Genomic DNA, 20,750 nt, shown 5'->3' with positions numbered 1-20,750 from the left:
TACCTTTGTGGGCATCTCTCTCTGTATCTTTACTTATATCTGCCACCTTCAAGCTTCAGATCAATTCTTCTGCAGGATTACATACTGAAATCACTTGTTGTTGAGGCTTATTCATGTGAGAAGGCCTTAAGTGCATTTATACCACAATAGCTAGGAAAAAGTTGTTCAAAGTAGAAAGTAGAGCAGAAAAATCCTTTAAATGTTTTAAATATTTATCCATGTTGAAAGCAAATGCAGCTTTCTGTGAGCTTGCCTGGTAGAAAACAATGTGTATTCTGTGCATACAGGTTACATTACCTTCCCTCAAGGCACTAAATCAAAAATTGCACATACACTTTGAAAGTACCATTAGTGTACATGGTTAAGGTAAACTTCGGGAATTCATTCTGAAAGCCCACAAAGGATGGGTGTAGAGGCTTGATGTTAACTGCTGCTTTTAGGAGTGACATTCATCCAATGGGATCAGAAAGCCTGATTCTTCTAGAAGTTAGGTAGTAGAGATATATTCCTCTGATCGTTTTCTTCATGGATTCCTGTAATACAGTGGGGAATACTAACCAGATCAGTTCAAAAATTATTACTGGAGATCCTCATGAATTAACCTTTCTTAATTACTTGGATATAAAGCATGGCAAATGTGACCTATGAACTACAGTAGAGGTAGTCAGAGTCATTACTGAAATTGTCATTTGCAATTTTTCTGGTACATACCCAATTCAAAGAACCCATGGCTTTTTTTTTGTAACATGCAAACTTGAATGAAAAGAGCAAAACAAACCATAACAGTTTTTTTCCTAATCATTATGGGTTTTGTCCAGGGTCATTGAGATGGCTGCTACCTCCCAGTTTGCCAGTCGATACAAAAAGGATCTCAGTACAGAAGCCCTCAGAACAAAAGTGGCACGTAGAAAATCAATGCTTCAGAAGGAGAACAGACACAAGTTGTTTGAAAAAGGCAGACACTTTGGATTGGCAGATGTCAATATTCAGCTCTCAAGAGAGAAGGGAAATCCTCAACTAAAGGAGAGGAGTGAAACATGTTCTCAAGAGGACAGCAGTGTCAAACAGAGTAAGTAAAAACTTTTAAAAATCTTAGAAACCTTTTTTAAATCATTAGCAATGTTTTAGGTAGATTTAGTAACATTATCACAGGGACCTAATTGTGGTCAATGCTTTAATTTGAAGAAAAGGTTTAGGATTAAAAAAATGACTATCAGTTTTTCTAAGAAAATGAAGTCTTAATACAGCTTTATCCTCCTCACTGCTCTGGTGATATAAGCAAGGCTTTGCTCTGTCTGGTCTGCAGCAGCTAAAGGAAGAATGCTGTTTTGCTATTAATAATCAATGGGAAGTCGCTTTGTCATTCAAGAATTGAAAAACTCAAATCTAAATTTTCATCTAACATTTAACTGGTGTCTGTCATATGCTTATTGTTGGCTCATAAATATCTCCAAGATTTTGTAATGTGCCTGTCTTCCATCTTTGCTTCAGAACAAGCTGCAAATGCAGCCTCCAAGAGGATTAATGAACGCAAGGAAATGCTCCAGCGCTATAAAGAAGAAAAGGAACTTCGAAAACTGAGAGAGCAGAGAGAGAAAGCAAAGAAGGGCGTGTTTAAAGTTGGGTTATATAGACCAACTGCGCCAGGTTTTCTCTCATTTGTACCTGAAGATCCAGTGATAGTGAAGCAGAGAGAAAAGGTAATAAGAGTAATATTAAATATATATATAAATGAAGTATATGTGGTACAAGATATTAACATTTCTATTTGTACACAAAATGATGTGTATGTTATGCCAAACAGTTTATTTTGTAAATACTTCATAAATACTTTATTTTATAAGAAGAAACAATAAGGGTGTGATTTGGCTCTTTAGTGTTTGTTTTTTAACAAAGCTGGAAATAGTACTAGTGAAATGTTGATTTTTGTATTTATGACTATGTTATCACTTCAAAACTGGAATGATTCATCCACAAATGAAACAACTAAGTTATTTTAGAACTGGTAACTTGTTCCTATTTAATTCACTCGACTGAAAGTTTTCACATTACACACTTGACACATTCTGCACAGGCATGTTGCTTTTAACACTTGAACTTTTTGCTTACTCTGACAATGATAGGGTGGGGGATAAGGATTATGTTAACTCCTGTTTCCTTGGGGATGTTTCTAGGCAGCTCCTGCTTTCTCTGGGAGGATTACTCGATCAAAGGCCAAGAACCAAGAAGAAATAACTGTGATACCAACTGCATTTAAGCACTCTATGGTTTGTTTTCTATATAAATTTCAGATTAATTTAGAGAAAAGTGTGCAATTATTCTTCAGACCATAACTGAAGGTTGTATGCTTAAAGTTGAGAGCTGTCCCTAAGGAGGTTTTCCTGGTAAGAAAGATAAATTAGATCAGCTGATCTGAAGTAGAGGGAGTTTGATTAGGTCAGTACTGAGAAGAGTGCACAGATCTTCTGGATCAGGTTTTTCAATACAAAGTATTGTAGTCAGCAAGGACTGCAGATATGCATTGAGGCAGTAGTGAGACTGAAGTTACATACTTTGGTTTCGATTTGGAGAGCCAGTGCATCTCCCTGGAATGCAGAAAGTCTGTCGTGAATGCAGTTAATTCTTCACTCCAAAATTATTTCAGTGTTGGCATATTTTTACTGTTAATCTTGGCAGTCCCTTCTGCTATTAGTTGTATAAAAAGTAGGTTTTGTTGGGGAATTTCGCCAGCAGTAATCTGTAAAAGAAGCTGTATTTCAAATCTAGCAATCTTGCCTTCCAGAACTTAAAAGAAACAAACTTACAAAAATTATATGACAAGCAGTAATGGACTTAAACTAAAACAGAGTAAGTTGAGGTTAGATACAAGGAAAAAGTTCTTTACTGTGAGGGTGGTGAGGTGCTGGAGCAGGTTGCCCAAAGAAGTGGTAAATGCTCCATCCCTAGCAGCGTTAAAAGCCAGGTTGGACAGAACCTTGGGCGACATGGTCTACTGTGAGGCATCCCTGCCCATAGCAGGGGGGTTGGAACTGAATAATCTTAAGGTCCTTTCTAACTGTACCCTTTGTATAACTTGAATGTAGTTTAAGAGTTTCCAGTCATAACATTACAAAGGGACAACTGAATCAATACTGGGCTTTTTTTCTGAAAACTGATTTTTAAAACACATTTACTAGGATGTGACAGTAATTGACACCTAGTTTCACAGTAAGCTGAAAATGTGTCTTAAATATTTTTCTTCATTCTTTTTCTGGCAAATTCTTAACTAGCTGTATAATACATGTTAACACATGTCTAAACTGAGCTGTTTTAGCTTTACTTTTTTTTACTTTTGTGCCAAATTGTATAACCATTTGTTTTACTGGAGCCTAGGATAGAAAGATGAGGAAAGAAATTAAGCTGCTTCATTTCTAGAAGTCTAATACTTAGCAAAATACTGTCTACTTGTAGGTCTCTGCCAACGGGCATAAAGTGCGCCCTATGCAAGCAGGATGTCAACAGACGAGTACAGACAAAGCTGGTGAAAAAGCAAAAGGTATGAAAGTAGTATGATCCCTACACCTGAATCCATAAGAAGGACACCTCTGGGTTTTTTTCCTGAGTCAGTAGTTGTGACATTATGGGAGGGAGGCAAGGAACATCTTCAGTTAAGATCTGCAGTACATTTTTGTCCATAGGAGACAAAAAGTTCTTAGGACTGCTCTTCCTATCAACTATGACAAGGGCAGCAGCTGGCAGATTATAAAGTGTGTGGCTCTAAGTATCATGTGTACTTGTTGCTTCTGTAGGCTGTAGGAAATGGAATGTCCTGGTTACTGATTATTCACCCTAGGAGCGGGAGAAGTCGGTAGTCTGGATTGCATGACTGCTAGCTGCTTTACCATCTGGAACTTTTCAGAGCTTTCTGTTTGTCTCTGAGAAGTTTATCACTTCTGTATGTAACTGCTGCTGTTACAGAAGAGCAAGGGACTTCACCTGGGAAGATGAAGGCTAGCTGATATAAGAAAATATGAATTTTCCTTGGTATTGTGGGTGGCCTGAAAAATAGCTCACTCCATGAGCTGTAAATATTTTCAGTGAGGTCACCTTCTGTCTATACAGTAAATATGCTGTTTGTGGTGTCTAAATGGAACTGCTTGTGTAACTCAGCACTGGGAAAGGATAGCCCAATGGTAAAACACATTAGCACAGAATGTTGGAGACAACAGCCCAAACCTCTGATGTACACTGGTGCAACTGGATGTGATTGTCTCTTCAGTAAATTTTACAATCTTGCATTTTCCTATTTTACAAGAGCCCCTTCTATATCTGTCACTTTCTATGTGACAATTACATATATTTCATAAGAAAACAGCAACAAAAAAACAACCCATGCCACCTTTCAGGGAGTGGAATACTTTTGATTAGAAATACTTCCTGATAGAGCAATGATGTCTGTGCCTTAAGTAGATCAGGCGAAGTCATGTGGAATATTGACGTTAATGCACGATGCTCAGTAATTCAGAGTTAAATCACTTATGCATCACTAATTCAATTAAATCGGCAAGCAGCAGACTTTTAAGTAAATTTCAGTAATGCCTTCAGTGAATACTGAAAAGATCTGTTATCAGTGTTTGATATAACAATTGAAACAGTAACATTTGAACAATTTTCATCCAGTAGACTTGATTATTCCTTTTGTGCTGAATCAAGAATGCATGTTATGTATTTAAACACTGGTATAAAAATGTTATGGAAGTAAATGTCTGGTTAAATCAAATGTTATATATCTGGTAATTTTTTTTCCCCAACTTGTCATTCTAGCTTCCATGGAATTGCAGTTTGATATTAAAAACATGAATAGGATTGACCAAGTAAGGCTATTAGGTTTCAGGCAGATGTAGAAAGGGAGGGTATGAAATAAAGAGCTCCTGTTAAATTTTTCTGTGCAGTAGGATGCTATCATTTTGAAGGATATTAAAACATTACTAAAATACAAAGATGGAATTTTTTAAGATGGGTAATACAGTGCATGGATTTGTCGTATTTTATAAATTGACCCTGAAATGTTTTGTCGGAAGAATACTTTGTTAGACTAGATTAAATTCAGACATTACAATACTTTGATATAATGACCAGAGCATCGCTGTGTTACACAGATGGTCTCCTTAAGCTTCCAGTTGTGCAAATAACTGTGACAAGTTATTACTCTAGAAAGCGTGATCTCTAAAGTGGAGATTATGTTGATTCTGATTGCAGGGAACTTTGAGAAGGGTTCCTTAAGCTTTGTACGTGCATCAAGCACACTGGTACCTTGATGGTCCTGGAGGTGCTACTACACAACAAAAACACCTTCTATCAAGGACCTTTAGAGCATTGCTAGCACTGGTTGCACTGAACTGACAAAAAAAAAACAACCCAACTTTGTTGATTCTGGCAAACTAGTGCAACTGATAATTGCTACTGCACTTCTCTGATTTCTGTAAAATATAAACTTTCTGTTTTATTACTTGAGTGCAGCTCCTTATTAAGCTTGCAATCTCTGGAATTAATATTTCCTAGTGTTGCAGACTGCAGTCCAGACAGCCTCAAATGTAAGAATCACCAGAGCAGCAGCCTCTGCAGCTAGGCAGATGCAGAAAACGACAGCTACTGAGGCTACTACTGGTAAGTGAGGTAGTGAATCTAGTCCTGCTTGTGTGGCTCAAGCCTAACATGTGTTTGGAATAGTGTGCTGTAAAGAGATACCATATAGTACTGGATAAGTGAACAGTGGAAACAATGTGCGTATTTATATGCTGCTGTTAGGCTCACTGTCAAATTATATACTGAGAGCTTTGTCTTTAGGGTTTTGCTCATATCTCACTCTGTTGTGCTGTAGAGATAAATATCAGTTTGTTCTGAACTGTTTTAGCATACTATGTTCTGCAGTGTAACTATCTCTTTTGAATAAATTGTATGTAAATCATGCCAAATCATCATGTAAGAAAAGGACTAAATACTGTATCACTTAAACTCTCATCTGGAGCCTTATTGCAGTATTTAAATCAAGATGTTGAAATTAACATTGGACAGCTTCCCATAAAATCTGTCAGTGTAGAGCATCAGTATCCATATGGTAATCTCAACCTGAAAGAACAAAATGAGAACTGGTAAAGATTTGCCAGTTCAGTGTATCACTGCTTAATGCTGTAGGGTTATTAAGTCTGTGATCAGGAACAGATACCTCTGGAAGAGATGAGAGCTTGTATTCTTCAGGTCAGGAATATTTCTTCATCCATGTTTGCCTGTTTACTAGAATAGAGGAACATGATGGCTACTGAAGGGTAAATTTTTAGTATATATTCTGGCTTTCAGGATATTTAGAATGTTTTGCAGTGTTCCTTGTTATATATGTGACAGAAGTTAACCCCTAGGCTAAAAGCACAGCTTTTGTAGTATCAGTTTCGATTAGCCAATGGATCCTATGCCATATAGAAATTAAAAATCTGAACTCTATTTGGCTTGATGCTGTCTTTTCTGCATTTAAGGACTTAAGATGACTTTTGTATAAGAAAACATCTAAAGCCTAATGACTTAATGCATCTGTTTTCCTTTCTAGGTGATACATCTCTTAATAGGTTATTAAATCCTAGGCTGGGTTTTCTTTTGAATGAACTTATGCAGTCAGGTGTCTGCCCTCTAGCCACATCCCCCTCAAAAAACAAAGCAGTCTCTCCCTGTCTTTAGCCACTGGACTTTTATGGCAATCTTGAGAGAAAGAAATTATATTAATCAGATGCCTTTTTGACCTTTGGGAGTTTCTCTCATTCTAGGTAACCAGTCACAAAAGAAGACAGCAAATGCAAGAAAGCAGAAGAAAACAGTCAAACCTGGCATCACAGAGGTAGGTCTTTTACCATTTGAAATGGAAAAGCAGTAAAACTGATTTAAGAGTAATAACAACGTAATTGTAGCTCAAACATGGTTGTGTTCAAACAAGTAATAAATTCACTAATAAGCTAGATTTTTGGGAAGAAGCTGTATGTCTTTTATTATGGTATATTTTTAAAATTAAGATCAGCTGTAGTGCTTACATGTGACTTGATTACAAATCAAGATCTGGACAATGAATTGAATTAGATAGATTCTTACATGACATATCTCATGTCTGATGTTTTAGCTAGTTAAAAAAAAACCACAACATATACACAAAAACAATCCACAAAACCTGCTGGTTTTATCTAGCATTTGTAATTTTTGTGCAGTTCATTCCTTCTTGAAACATAACTCTGGATGTATCCTTTCCCTGCTCAGTTAAAGATACAATACTCCAGAAGCTGAGAAGTAAGTACATGTTTAGGTTTTGAACCACCAAAAAATAAAGCTGGGAATGTTCTCTGCTGCAAGGTAGATAGGATTTATGACATGATTTATCATAATTAAAGGCAGTCATTGTGGTTCTTAGTGACACTGCTGTAATAAAAACTTTTTTTCCTTTACATAGGGACAGCAGTATTTGAATTCATTATAGCTCTCATGCCTTCATGAGCTGACCATTGTGTATGAGAACTATCAAGGAGTTTTCTCCTTCTTTGCACTCCACTATTGCCTCTTACCTCATGTCTCCCATCTCTGCTCCTGTTTCCATAACTGTGGCTGTGCTCTAGCATGGTCTTGAAACTGGTGCAGTCATGTACAGACATTGACAGGAGGTAAGAGGCGCTTACACCCTTGCTTAGATGAGTACCTCTTTACAGGCAGGAGTTGGTTTGTGCTGCCAGTTGGTAAACTCTTGCTGTAACCTCAGTCATCTCATTAGAAGTGAGTTAAAAATTGAATTCAAGGCTTACATTTCAAGTAGGGGTATCTAAAGTAGAGCCAAGACTTTCAGTGGATTGAAGACATATATTTTCTTGAAAAACAATCCAAGTTCTTTTGGCTGGTTTGAGCTACAATATCTCAATATAGGTATCTCAGAAGTGTGTTCTGTATGACTATCTGGTTGTTCATTTCATAGGAATGTGGATTCAATTTATTGATTAACTTTTTCTCCTCTTTTAATGACATTCTGTGGTCCTAACTGCACTTGTCTTGGTCTGCATTCCTCAGTTGTCAGCTTATTTTAGCTTGTTCTTTGGTCTTTGGATTAGAGTATGTGTATAAACTGTGATTATTCAACAGGCATAGTTTGATTTGGAGCTAGTCGTTCTGCTCTTGAGGAGCTTATCACCTTAAAGCATTTTTTTTCTAGCAGTGGGATCAAGCATTTGCTGATTTTAATTACTGTTTTCATAGGTGAGGTGTTCTGCTGCTTTAGCCCCTTCAGTGGATTGTTGTGTTCCTTGTAGCGAAGTGCTACCCCTGCTGCTAGAATGATTTGCAGGTGTCAAATCCAGTTGGGCCTATTGGTAAATCATGACTTCTATACATGCATGCTATTGCAGAAAGCGAGTTACCTGAAACTGTTCCCTTCCTAATGGCTTTCAGTCATGTTAAAATTCAGCCCAAGCCTATAGTAAGCACTTAATTGATTCGATAATGTAGTGTTTGCTTTGTCTCTTTGTGCTGTTATAGGTAATTCCTTCTGAACATGAAGTGGATAAAAACACTCAACCGGATCCAGTGATGAAAGGTTCTGCAGCTGATTCTAAACATCCAGTGTCAATAGAAATTCAACAGGAACAAACCTCAGTGGAAAACAAAACCAGTTCTGCTCTGAGGAGACCCAGAATGCATTCTTTTGCGCCTCAAAACTTTGTGTTCCAGCCATTAAATGGATTAGAAACTTACAAAATTAGACCCATGACTCCTTCTAGGGCAAATGCATTTTTGACACCTAATGCCTTCTGGGATTTTTCAGAATCACCAGGGTAAGATTCTTTCTTCTAATGGCCTAAAATGCAAGGGAACCTCTGTGATGATACCCAAAACGTCATCTTTCTGTTAGAGATTCCCTGTGTAGCAAACTGTTATGTTGAAGCACCTGCTCAACATGGTTGCTAACATAGCTTAAATGTGGACTTAATTCAACAGCAAAGAAAGCAATACAATCCATAATTCTGTTTATGCTTTAGAAGTAGAGCAGCAACATGTATCAGGGACTGTGCCATATATGTATCTGCAGATTTATTCAGTTTAATAGGATTTCCTTCAGTTCTCTAGCATTGTGTGTAGGATTGCTTTCAAACTGCGAGTTTCTGTGTATTTGGCCATATTTGATGTCATGTTTCTCAATGTCTTCCCTCTAAATGTCTTTTTGTTTTTTTTTCCAGTGTTACAATTAAAAAATCCAGTGAAACTAAGGCACAAGAGGCTAATTTTAAAAGTCCAGTTTCACCTGCTGGTAAAGACATTCAAGAACAACAAGCCCCTACAAGTTTGGAAGAAGAAAAAGGTAGGAAGTTGACACTTAGTTTATTGTTCTAATGTTTTTAGTTTTCACCAGATTCTGAACAAATGCTTTTCATAATTTTCAGCAAGTGAACTGGATGAAAAAACTTCCATTCAGAAATCAAATTCCAGAGCTCCAATCTCTCCAGATACAAGAGTGCTTGAAACCAAGTCAGATGATATAAGAGAGCAAGAGCATGATGTGCCCTATTTCAGGTTTGTGTTAATTTGTTTCACTTCCCCATTGTCTATTTGGAAGTCCTTGACGTGTGTTGTGTAATGACACACCCTGTAAAGATCAGCTTACGATGCTTGGTCAGTAGTACCCTGAGTAGGCACATATTCCTATCTTCCCTTTTATATTGTTAGTTCAAGTAAAGAATATAAAATTCTGGAGACTAGCGCCTTGCCCTAAGGAACAGAAGCCTGAAAGAAGTAGAAAAGTATCTCAGTCAGCAAACTAAAATTAATGGCATAGCTTCCCTGAAAGCAAAAGGGTACTAATCATAACAGTCACAAGTAGTGACAACAGTTAGAAAATTCTCCAAAACCTTATTTTTTCATTATCCCTTTATTTTTAGAAACATTCTTCGGTCTGAGACTCAGAGCCTGGAGTCTCAGTGCCTCCAGTGGGAAGGAAAATTAGAGTTGGACATTCCAGAGGATGGTAAGACTAGGCTGTAATAGGCACTAGAAGTGGTGGAATATCTGAATATATTCTCAAAATAGCACCTAAATCTACAGCACTGAGTAAAGTTATGTTAAATAGAGTTTAAAGTTGTATCTGCCTCAAGACAAAAAGGCATGCTTTATCTCCCAATACTAAAACTTATGTGTAGTACTTGACATGACACATGGTTGATACTATCAAAACAGGTTTTCTGTTGTTAGTTTTAAATGTATTTAAATGTATGAACTTTAACCCAGCTGATTTATTTTTTTAAATAAAATTAGGTTTTAATGTAGAATAAGTGTTCACATTTGGGAGAATGAAGTTGACTCACCAATGCTTATCTTAAAGACTTAGAGATAAGCATTTTGAAAGAAGCAAGTTTAGAGCAGTTCAATGGATAAGTTTGTTCTATCAGAATTGTATTGCAGGTCTGTAATAGATGAACATAGTTCAGACAATAACCAAACTCCAGACCCTTCAAATACATATTTAAATCAACTATGCAATGATGGATTATTCCAAGGTACGCTTTTTTTGTTTCCTTGTTGCTGTTAGCTAAAGATCTTATTCGTACCACGACTGGTCAGACAAGACTGCTCCTTGCAGAAAGATTTCAACAGTTTGAAGGACTGGTGGATAATTGTGAATTTAAACGTGGTGAAAAAGAAACGACATGTACAGACTTAGATGGATTTTGGGATATGGTTAATTTTCAGGTAAGTACTTGCATATTAACCTCCTAGAAGAAAGTTGATGGGATTATTTACAAACAATGGATAGAAGCGTTTTTGTTTTCTTGCATATTCAGATTCTGATTTATTTTTTAATGTAAAAAAAAAACAACGTACTTCCTAAACACTTTCTGATAGTGAATATTACCAGTTGATATACCATGATTTTATACTGTACAGGTGTATAGTAGCATATGTAGACCTGTTCATCTGTTGTGGCTTCTTGTGTGCTGTGTATCTTGTTTTTCTCTGGAGTGAAGGCATGTGGTCACGTTTTATTCTGATTTGGAATGAGGATGAGGTCACAATGCCTACCTGGACCAAAAGCTGAGAGCTTTGGAACATTTCTGAAGTTCACCTGAAAAGTAGGAATTCCATGTTTCAGCATGAGAATAATGCAGAAACTACAGTAACTTCTTATAGGGGTGAGCTTAGGTGGTAGAAAATCTTCTTGTCACTCTATTGTTACTTCTGTTGGTTTCAGAACGAAATATAATAGTCTAAATTATCAAAAATATTCTAAATATATCTAAGTTATTCTAAATTATATAAATTATTCTAAATTACCAATATCAACAATATTGGTAAGTCAGCATTCAATAATGGAACTAGTAACTAGTTAGGTTAAATGCAAAGATGGGTTTAGTGTTAAGATCCTAGTCATAGGTCTTGAATTCCTTCCAGAAAGTGTGAGGGTTTGACCTTCTTGAGAGATGTTTGAGGGGAAGTTTCCTACAACAAGTAACTTGAAAAAGCAAGGTTTACTTATGCTTACTATGTATCTGGGAGCAGCTCAAGTTTCTTTATCCTCCTAGTTTCAGGGAGGATGTAAAAGATTTGTCACCTTAGCCGCTGGTCTGCTGTACATAAATAACCCTTGTATGACCTCACTAGCAAATGAGGCAAGTGCCTCCATTACAAAGCCTAAGAGCAGGCTGTTGCACCATGTGGGGAGGAGGTAATGCTGTAGAGCTTGCTTGTTACAAACAAGTACAGATTGCATCAGGAAGCTGTTAAGGCCAGAAGTTTAAAAAAGCAAGCAAGTGTGCATGGCATGTTTCCTACATAATGGAAGACTCTGCTTGTTTGGATAAAAGCTATTACGCAATGTGTTCTTCTGCATTCCTTAAATGTGACAATTGTCAAAGTGCTTAAGTTCAGTAGATCAGGTTGTAAAACAGCTCCTTAATTTTCGATGTTGGATCTTACTGAACAATTCTATGCTTTCCCTACAGACCTTAAACTACAGAAATAAGACCAATACTGTTATCTAATCCGAAGCTTGTGTATGTTAATATAGCCTTCATGTCAACTGTATGAATGCTTAATACTCTGTTGTTGGTTTAATTTGCTTTTGTATTAAAAAAAAACTTAAATGCTATAAGTATGCTTAAGTGTGTTATCTAATTTTATGAAACACTGCTCTAATGTGAATCTGGTAAGTCTTGAAAATAAAACCTGGACTTTTTTGGGCTGTCCTATAGATCAGAGATGTGAATAAAAAATTTGATGATCTGAAGAAGCTCCAAAACAATGAATGGCAACCACTTGATGTCCCAAGCAAAGCAATTGTAAAGGTATGAATAGTCCCCAAGGCATCAAGTTGCAGCAGTGTGTTATCTAAAATAACTAGTAAGATGCTATTGCGGTAAGACTATTCTTAAATGGAAAAGCCTTGCTCATCTGGCTTCTTTACATGTTAATGGTTAGAAATTCAGTGAAATTTTTGTCAAGAAGCATCCTTTCTCCCTTGCATCTTCCAAGTGCATTCAATATCACTTGGTGTTTGTAATGCTAATTGCCTCTTTTAGCTGGGAAGATTAGAACTAAGAATTAGCAATGAATCGTTTGGGAGCCATTTGACTCTCTGTTAGTAAGACAAATTATTAATTTTAGAATAGAAATTTACCCTTCAGATATAGAACATCTTATCTGGGCCACTTTTGTTGCCACTGACTTAGCTGAAAAGGAAACCACACAGTAATTTGGCAGTGACTGCGAGTTTTGAGCAGTGAGTACGAGATTACACTGGTGTCCTGTTAAGACAGCACCATTGGCTAGCATTAAACTGCTAGTTTGCTAAGCACAAATGGATCTGACACTTCCCAAAATAAGTTGTTGCTTATTGCAAGATAAGCTTTGATGTAAGCTGTTTTATCTACTTTCTGATTTGGAATATAAAATTTCTTCTAATGACTGAATACCAAGTCATATTCACATAACCTAAACTCCGTCCAGTTCCTTGAGACTGTTTAATCATAAAACTGATAGGAAGGTCGGTAAGAAACTCCAGGCATAGGAAACTGGAGGGAATGAGGTCTTTGTGAGCTACCTGTAAATGTCAGAACCCTACAGATAATACAAGACACAAAACTTCCTTTGAAAAATTGAATGTCAGGAGAGACTTCCTTCCCTGGCTTACTGGGGTCTGTCCTGCGGTTACTTTATCTCCCTGCCACTAGGAGTCCCTGTATCCCGCTGCTTTCGTTAGGAAAAAGTTGTATGGCGTATTTCTGAACTGCAGACTCAACATGAAAAATCCTCAATATATTGTCAACACAAACTAACTTTAATAGCTGAATATTAGACCAAGAAATTCCAGAGATTAAGAGAGATCTTGTTTCTAGCGTGTCTGTTGCCTGTTGCTGTTGCAGCGTGTGACAAGCAGCTGCATAGGTGTTTGTGTGTAATTGCTTTGTGTAGATGTTTGTATGCAATTGATCTGTCTGAAATGTCCAGATGTGATCCAGACTTTCTTAAAATTTCAGAAAAAGACTATTACAAACAGAGTGTCTAAACCAAAGCTGGGAACAGCTGGAAGAACTGCAGCCCAAAACCGGCTTGCTGCTGTAAAAGCAGCTATGAGGGATAAAATGAAGCATGATGGAGCTGCTGATCATACACAACAGGAGAAGCTACCACAGGCAGAAAAAGTGGTTTTTGAAGGGGGATTTTTCACAATTGAAAGCCCTGTGAAAACCTTTCCAGGTGGGTGGAGCCTAATCATGATTTTGGTGACCTGAAAGTACAGATGAGAGTTTAAGCAATCTCACTGGGGAGAGGAATTATGCTGTTTATACTGGATACAACTCCAGTGCTGGACACAGGATTTTAACTGGTGGTTGATTACATCAGGGATCCAAAGTAAGCTGTTCTACATGAATGCACTGATTTGAGTGATTACGGCAAAATGAAATCTCGGCTTGGACAGAGAGGTTAAAGTGGCCAGTTCATGTTTTTTCCAGCATCTGTTTAATAATGAAGCTTCAATTTGAGTGTTCCCAGGTAGGGATTTTTATTTTTTTTTTTCAAACTAAATATCTTGCAGTGCTGTCTTCAAAGCTGCAAATGAAGTATACCTGTGATCTGTGTTCACGGTTAACAAGATTGTAACATAATTCCAGTCTGCTATAAAAGATGTTTAATAGTTGTAGGGTTTTAGTTGGCTTTTGTTTGGTTTTGTGTTTTAGCAGGTGCTCAAAATATAACTTTATTTTCAGTGCTTTCTCATTTCAATCTATGTATTGACTCATTAGGAGTTCTGCTTCTCTCCTATTTCTAGTTCTTTTGAGCTAGAGTTAACTTTTAACTTGCCTTTTTTTGTGTGTGTGTAGATCTCTTGTCTCATCACAAGACTAGCGATTCTTTTTGTATGCCTCTTGTTAGTAGAGGAGACCTGAAAAGTTTTGCGCGACACCGGGTTCAAGCAAGCTCTAGCAGACAGTCTGTCAGAATATCAATTCTGAACCTGTCTTTTTAATTCTACTAAAATTATCTAAACGTAAAAGATGGAAATTAATGACAGGTGTCACCAGATGGATTCCTTAATAGGAACAGCAAGTCTGACTATTTCAGGCTTTCTGTGAAGCAATAGTCATTACTAAATTGCTCAGCTGGAGTTAATGTAGTTTTGTAATTTCTCTACATAATACATATGAGACAATTCAGCAAGCAGGAAAAAAGCATTCCTACTTAGAATGATAACAAACAGTTCATCTTCTAAAAACTACTGTAACAATGAAATACAAAATGCTTTTTTTCAGGCTTGCTTTCAAAGACACCTTGCAGATCTTCCCAGCGGACTTCTGAAAAACTGGCAACTCCAAGATCATCCAGTAGAGCTTTGTTTCCAGGCATTCCTTCTGCCCTTCATCACCCTGAGGATACAACTGCAGAACAAACACCATCAGTGCCCAAAGGCTTCCACCCAGCACCAGATTTGAAAATGCACCAGTTTCCTGTTGGAAAAACTCCCCCACTGGAAAAACTCCCTGGTGGTTTTCTTGAACAAAGGTAGATGTGTTAAGGCAGCTTTTGACTTTGTACAAGTAAATTTATAGTTCTCACTGAAAGAATGAATATTAGTACCCGTTAAATGTGGCTTTCCAATTTGCTAGTGGTAAAGGCTGCAAAGTCCTTGTGTCTGTTCCCTCCCCCAAGGAAATACTAAGAGCTTTTCCTAAGTGTAATTTTGCTGCTGGGGTAGAAGTTTATTTTTTGCCCAGAAAGTTTGATTCATAGTTGACCAGTGCCAAACAAGCAAATATAATGGCATAATACATCTTAGGATCAATTGGGTAAGTCAAAACATGATTGATTGAAGGTGATTGAGAAGAATGATAACATTTTGGCTTCTATTTCAGCATTTCTGTAGTTGCTGAAGAACATTGCTCTGTTGCTGGCACAGAAGAGGTAAATAAGGTAAGTCATGCAGAGTTCATGTATGTGCTTTAAATATTTTATTATTAATTAGCAAAAAAAAGAGAAAGTTATTTTTATTAGTTCTAGAACTTGGATTTCTGATCAAATCCTCATTTGGTGATTTTTTTTTCCTTCTCAATGGACATAGGTAGGGACTGCTGCAGACTGGGGATCTTGTCTAGCTCTTTGGGAGCTATCTTTTTGAGGTCCTGTTGACTGCTCTGTGAAGACACACATCACCTGGGCAAGCAATGTTCCTTGAAGTCCACTACTGTTTTCTGGTGTGAATTTTTCTTTAAAATGCTTTTGCATTTGGGGGACCATGGCTAAAGGCAGCAGTAGCATTTAGTCCTCATGGTCCGTAGGCTGCTACACTTTTCAAAGGCATAGCAAGAGTAACGTTACTAATACAAGTATTGGGAATTCATGCCCTGAAATGTCTGAGGACTTGGTGATATGCCTGTGTTTGAGTAGCCTTAAAAAATAAGAAAAAAGGACTGTGCCTTCACTGGTTTAGGTGGTACTGTGATACTCGGTGAAAGCCAGTGTCCTGCAGTCACTAATCCATTACTACCTTTCATCAGAAATAGAGTATCTTGATTTAATCTATGCATGATTACAACAGTTATGTTGTCTATATCCCCCTAGACATCTGCCCTGTATATAAAATAGGTATTAAAAAATAATCTTGATTACTGATTTGTTTTTATACCTTTTACTTCATCTATTCCCTATCAAATGAGAAGTTGCTTGTTGGTGATGTCTCTGGGAAAATGGTGGTAATTTATAACTTCCAGTATGGCTGATAGGTTTTCCTTCAGAAGAACATCCTCAGAATATTTTTGGCACTTGAACTTCAAAATCTTCGTTCATGTGGAAGAGCTTCCTTTATACTCGCAAAGAGATTATCAGGCTTACAAGGATGTTTGGGAAGATAGTTCATCTGAAATGGATCACAGTCTTAAGCTGTGAGCCTTGTCCTGCTTGTGCTTTGTACAGTGTCCAGAGTTAAAATCCTGTCTCTCCTGAATTGTCTATAAAGCCTGTAGATTAGATGTATGGACTTGGTTTGACAAAGCAGGGACATGCTCTTTTCCGTAAACTTACATCCCTTGAATGTTCTGGCTGCTGTTTCAACTTTGTGCTTTCTGTATCAAGAGCTGACAAACTTCTTTAAATTGCACACAAAAAGAAAATGAGAGAGCTTTTTAGTGTCCACCGGGTTTCACTGATGCTTTCCTTTTGGCTCTCTGAGAAGCAAATACAGTGGCTCCAGACATCTTAGCCCCTCAGAGGGCTAGGAACAGTGAAAATTCCTGTTTTTCAGGTGCTGGAGGATTCTAGCAGTGAATTAAAAGTAATGGATGGCACAGAAGAGATGGTATTATCTGCTGCAGAACAACAAGATATTGTCATGTGCAGTCCAGAGAAGGATAATGGCGCAGAGACTAACTTTGTTCAGTCTGGAGAACCAAAACCACATCAAACAGGTGCATTAACTGAAAGGGGGAGACAAAATAAGGCCAGGTTGGACAGGGCTTTGAGGAACCTGGGCTAATGGAAGGTGTCCCTGCCTGTGGCAGGGGGGTTGGAACTGGATGAGCTTTAAGGTTCCTTCCAACCCAAACCATGCTGTGATTCAGTGGTTATCTTTGAGATGCTTAGTGTAGTTTGTTTGATAATGCTGGGGCCTTATGTTTATTCTAAAGCTTTATGGTAGTCTAAATATTACTCTTTGAAATCACTGTCATTGTAGCTTGGTTAATCTATGTATGCTGTTAGCAAAACCTCCTTTAGCTAGTATGACTTTCACAGGTGTTACACGTTGAGCAAAAAGTGCCCCTAGGTTTGTCCTTGTAGTTTCTGTGTGATATGTAAAGGAAAAAGCTAATATAAAAGGCTTGAAGTGGAAGTAAATATAGTTAGGGGTTGGTTGGGGTTTTTTTGGGGGATGGGAGGAGGGTTTGGTTTTTTTGTTCAGTAAGTGCAGAAAATGATACCTTTTTTTCAGCCTTGGCAGCATCAGACTAACTTAATAATCCAATTTTTCAGATGTTTCATGCAATAATTTGACATCTACTGAGAGAAATCCTTCTGATATAGTAAGTTGACCTTCAAGTTCATTTGACTAAGACAATTTACACACTACAGTACTGTTAACCTTTCCTCCAGAGTAAATCAAACTCTTTAAGATGTTATTAATCCAATTCATTTAACTTACGCCAAATACAAGCCACAGCAACAGCCTGTCTCCCTGTTTGGGCTCGCACTATTATTCCTTACTGCACATGAGTGTAGGATGAATCAAGATAATTGTAACAGAAAAGTGACTGATTTTTATCAGATTGATCCTTTAAATTGTATTTCTTGTGAATTCCCTTGTAAATATTTACTAATGTAATGAATGGCCTGGCTTTTTCATTCCACTTCCTTCTTGGAATTTTTCAGGTCTGTCCCATCCCTCTTTTTTTTTTTTACATAGCTTTAAATTTAAATTTTAGAGCTGCCAGTAAGATTCAATAAGGAAAAGCATGTGTGCAAAACCTTTCAAATTGCTAACAGAATTTGGGCATAGAGTTGCTTGGGTCTTGTGAAAAATCCTCTTTAAAATATATGGATTACTGATTATAGCAATGAGTGTCTTCAAAATGGACCACACATTCACTTCTTATGTCTGGAAATAAGCTTGCAAAATTTCTGTTCGCAGGGCCATGGTACTTAAAGTGGCACATGGTTTTGACCTGTGGCTGTTGCTTTGTAACAGTATCCTATAGAAGCAAGCACAGTTTAATAAGCTTACATCTACTAAGTGGCTGCATGGGTCTGACAGATCCATGCGTGGCTTGTTCTGAAGCTGCAGTGTGTCTATAGTACTGAGTGAGAGGCAAGAGAATTGCATGCTCCTGTTCCCTGGTCAGGTATTTTCTGCTAGTTTTTGCCCCATGATGTTTGAGTGGCCTCAGGTAGGCAGGCACCTCGCATATGTAAGTGGCTGGCTGACAGTAACTGCTGTTGGTCTGGTGCTTATACAGATGATGTTAGTAGAATTTGCTATTACCTTGTTTGATAAGTCATTGCAGTGCCGTTTTGTAGAGTGGATAACTGTTCCTCCAATACTTACTTCACACTCTTATCATTCTCCCACAGCCAGTGCTGGATGCTGAGCTTCCCATCACTCCAGTCAAGACCATAGCCCAGAAGTTTGCAGCAGCTGAAGCATTCAATGACCTTATTGTATTTTCTCCATTTTCTTCCTCTGGGGAAAAATGAAAATTAACTTGAAATTAAAAATATGTAAATTATACCAACAAAACCCCCAGGTATCTGGAATCATCTGTTACCCTTGAACTGTGGTCTGAGTGAATGAATGCCTGTAGCACTTTGTAGTGGAGCTCATAAAAATATTTCATAATGTTTTACAGTGCAGTCAGTCTGTACTGTAAGTACTGCTGTATATTAGCAGTGGGGTGTTCACTGGTTTTATACCTGCTGTATCCAATGATTGCATATTTTGCCTACAACATGAAATATTTTTAGTTTTGTATAATTCTATGTATTGCCTGTCTACTTCAAGCTTTAAAACTATTCATTTTTAAACTTCTATATTCTGACCTTACTTACCTCATAAATTATTATGAGACGCCTACCAGACTAGCTGTACTGGTGCCCTGTTTCTGACGCGTGCATGCCTTCTGAGGTAACTCAACATTTTACCTCCCTAAGCACTGTTACATGCTCGGTCACTGCTCTGAGGATGCTGTTGCACCCTTAGGCTCTGGTATTCTGTGCGTTAACAACTGCCTGAGCAGCAGCTGTGGCAGGGATTGATGCATGTCTTTTTTAATTCTGTGGGAGTCTTTTTTTGTGTTTAACAACCACTTGCTTTGTAATAGTAGAAACTCAGAACAAGGAATTCTGAGTCAGATAATATCTTTTCCTGGCAATGTATTAAAATAGGCACTGGATATTTTCTTTAAGGACACAGTTATCTGTTGAGTCTCTTAAGTACTTTCAAGCTCAGTTGTATTCTCTCTTTGCTTTTTTCATGTGAAAATCTCTTAACCTCTTTCTCTGAACACTTGACATGCTAACCTCAGCCTCTCCTTGCATCTTATTGCTGTGCATTCTCTTCTCTGGACTGTAATGTATTTATGCATAAGGAGTATGCCAGTTATATATACTTGATTTGAGCAATCGTATTAGGAGTACAGTTGAGTGCTATATTTTTAACCAATATCTGACTCAGCTTCTTGTAATGGTGACCTTAGTGTAATGCACACATTCTTCCTCTAGCCTTCACTTTAAACCAAATGAAGGTAATTCAAATCCCTCAGCAGAAAGCATCGCCAGTACAGCTTGGGGAGCTTGTATGACATGAATTTTAACCTGGAAGCTGTGTACTGATTACACTGAAATAAATAGAGGAAGCTAACGTGACTTGGTGTTACTGTGCTGGAATCGACTTTGTTACTAAATTCCTGTTAACATGGATAGTTCCAAACAGGTAGCTCTTAATGACTTTCCTCCTCTGTTTAGCCATCAACACTGCATTGAACAGTGAGGGCAAGGGATTTTGGACATCTGATGTATACACTTAAGCTGATCTTAGAAGTGTATTTGTCTAGGCTACTACATCTGCTGGAAATTCCAACACTCTGCCTGTTGTTAACATGGCATCGCTAAATGAAGCAACTGTTACAAGAGTATGAGCCGTGTCAAAGAGATCTTTAAAATGTTAGTGGCGGCTATTACTGTTCTTGTTTTGCAGACAAGACCAGGAGAATGACTCACAGCAAAGGGAACATACTTTATTTTTTACTAGCCTGAGTCATGCGGTGAATTTGCCAGTAAACCTCCCCACCCTTGAAACTGGTCTTGACTCACACGGAAGTGATGAAGGGAGAAAAGCCCAAGGCTCATGACCTGTTCCATGGAGCATGTAACACTTGTACAACTTAGATCTCCCATGAGAAGGAAGCATGGCACATTGAACTGAGCCACCAAATGAGCAGAATATGCCTTTGAAATGGAGGTGTGATATAACTTTTCTAGCTATGGTCTAGGAAAGAGATTTTTGCTTCCTCTAGCTCTGAGCCCCTTCCTGAAGTACCTCACTCTGGTCAGGCTCAGAGGCTCTCGAGCTTTCCCTGTTTTCCAGTGTTTAAGAGGACACCTCTAGCAAGGTGGTACTTCTGTGAGTTATGCAGCAGCCACTCACAGCCTGATTGTGCACCTCCTCCTCCCCATGGTGGGGGGGGAACTTCAGTCCTTTGCTGCACTACTTTGATTCCTTT

At 37.8% G+C, this 20,750-nt stretch overlaps 1 protein-coding gene and 1 long non-coding RNA gene across 2 annotated transcripts in view; both read left to right on the top strand.

Annotated features, from left to right (window-relative positions):
* The window catches only part of LOC133273918 (uncharacterized), a 376,828-nt gene that overhangs the window by 338,541 nt on the left and 17,537 nt on the right, over positions 1-20,750 (top strand). The gene's annotated exons all lie outside the window — the stretch shown is intronic.
* On the top strand, positions 815-19,893 carry DLGAP5 (DLG associated protein 5). Its single transcript, XM_061462600.1, has 18 exons — positions 815-1,069; positions 1,492-1,700; positions 2,175-2,267; positions 3,451-3,535; positions 5,542-5,646; positions 6,795-6,865; positions 8,536-8,831; positions 9,234-9,355; positions 9,438-9,567; positions 9,933-10,018; positions 10,580-10,740; positions 12,240-12,332; positions 13,524-13,743; positions 14,799-15,048; positions 15,399-15,456; positions 16,784-16,946; positions 17,509-17,558; positions 18,604-19,893. The coding sequence occupies exons 1-18, from the start codon at positions 829-831 to the stop codon at positions 18,724-18,726; spliced, it is 2,556 nt and encodes an 851-aa protein (XP_061318584.1). The 5' UTR covers positions 815-828; the 3' UTR covers positions 18,727-19,893.

The sequence above is a fragment of the Pezoporus flaviventris genome, unplaced genomic scaffold, assembly GCF_033815535.1.
Source record: "Pezoporus flaviventris isolate CSIRO_AGI_PZ_B2104156 unplaced genomic scaffold, CSIRO_AGI_Pfla_v1 ptg000035l, whole genome shotgun sequence".
In the NCBI taxonomy this organism is placed as follows: Eukaryota; Metazoa; Chordata; class Aves; order Psittaciformes; family Psittacidae; genus Pezoporus; species Pezoporus flaviventris.
This window is presented reverse-complemented; position numbering and strand designations above follow the sequence as displayed.

What these genes read in the sequence shown, in the direction of transcription:
- DLGAP5 (XM_061462600.1), top strand. Translation starts at nt 829, where the DNA reads ATGGCTGCTACCTCCCAGTTTGCCAGTCGATACAAAAAGGATCTCAGT. An exon ending in CTGCATTTAAGCACTCTATG is followed by an intron (nt 2,268 to 3,450) that starts GTTTGTTTTCTA and finishes GTCTACTTGTAG; the next exon opens with GTCTCTGCCAACGGGCATAA. An exon ending in TCAAACCTGGCATCACAGAG is followed by an intron (nt 6,866 to 8,535) that starts GTAGGTCTTTTA and finishes GTGCTGTTATAG; the next exon opens with GTAATTCCTTCTGAACATGA.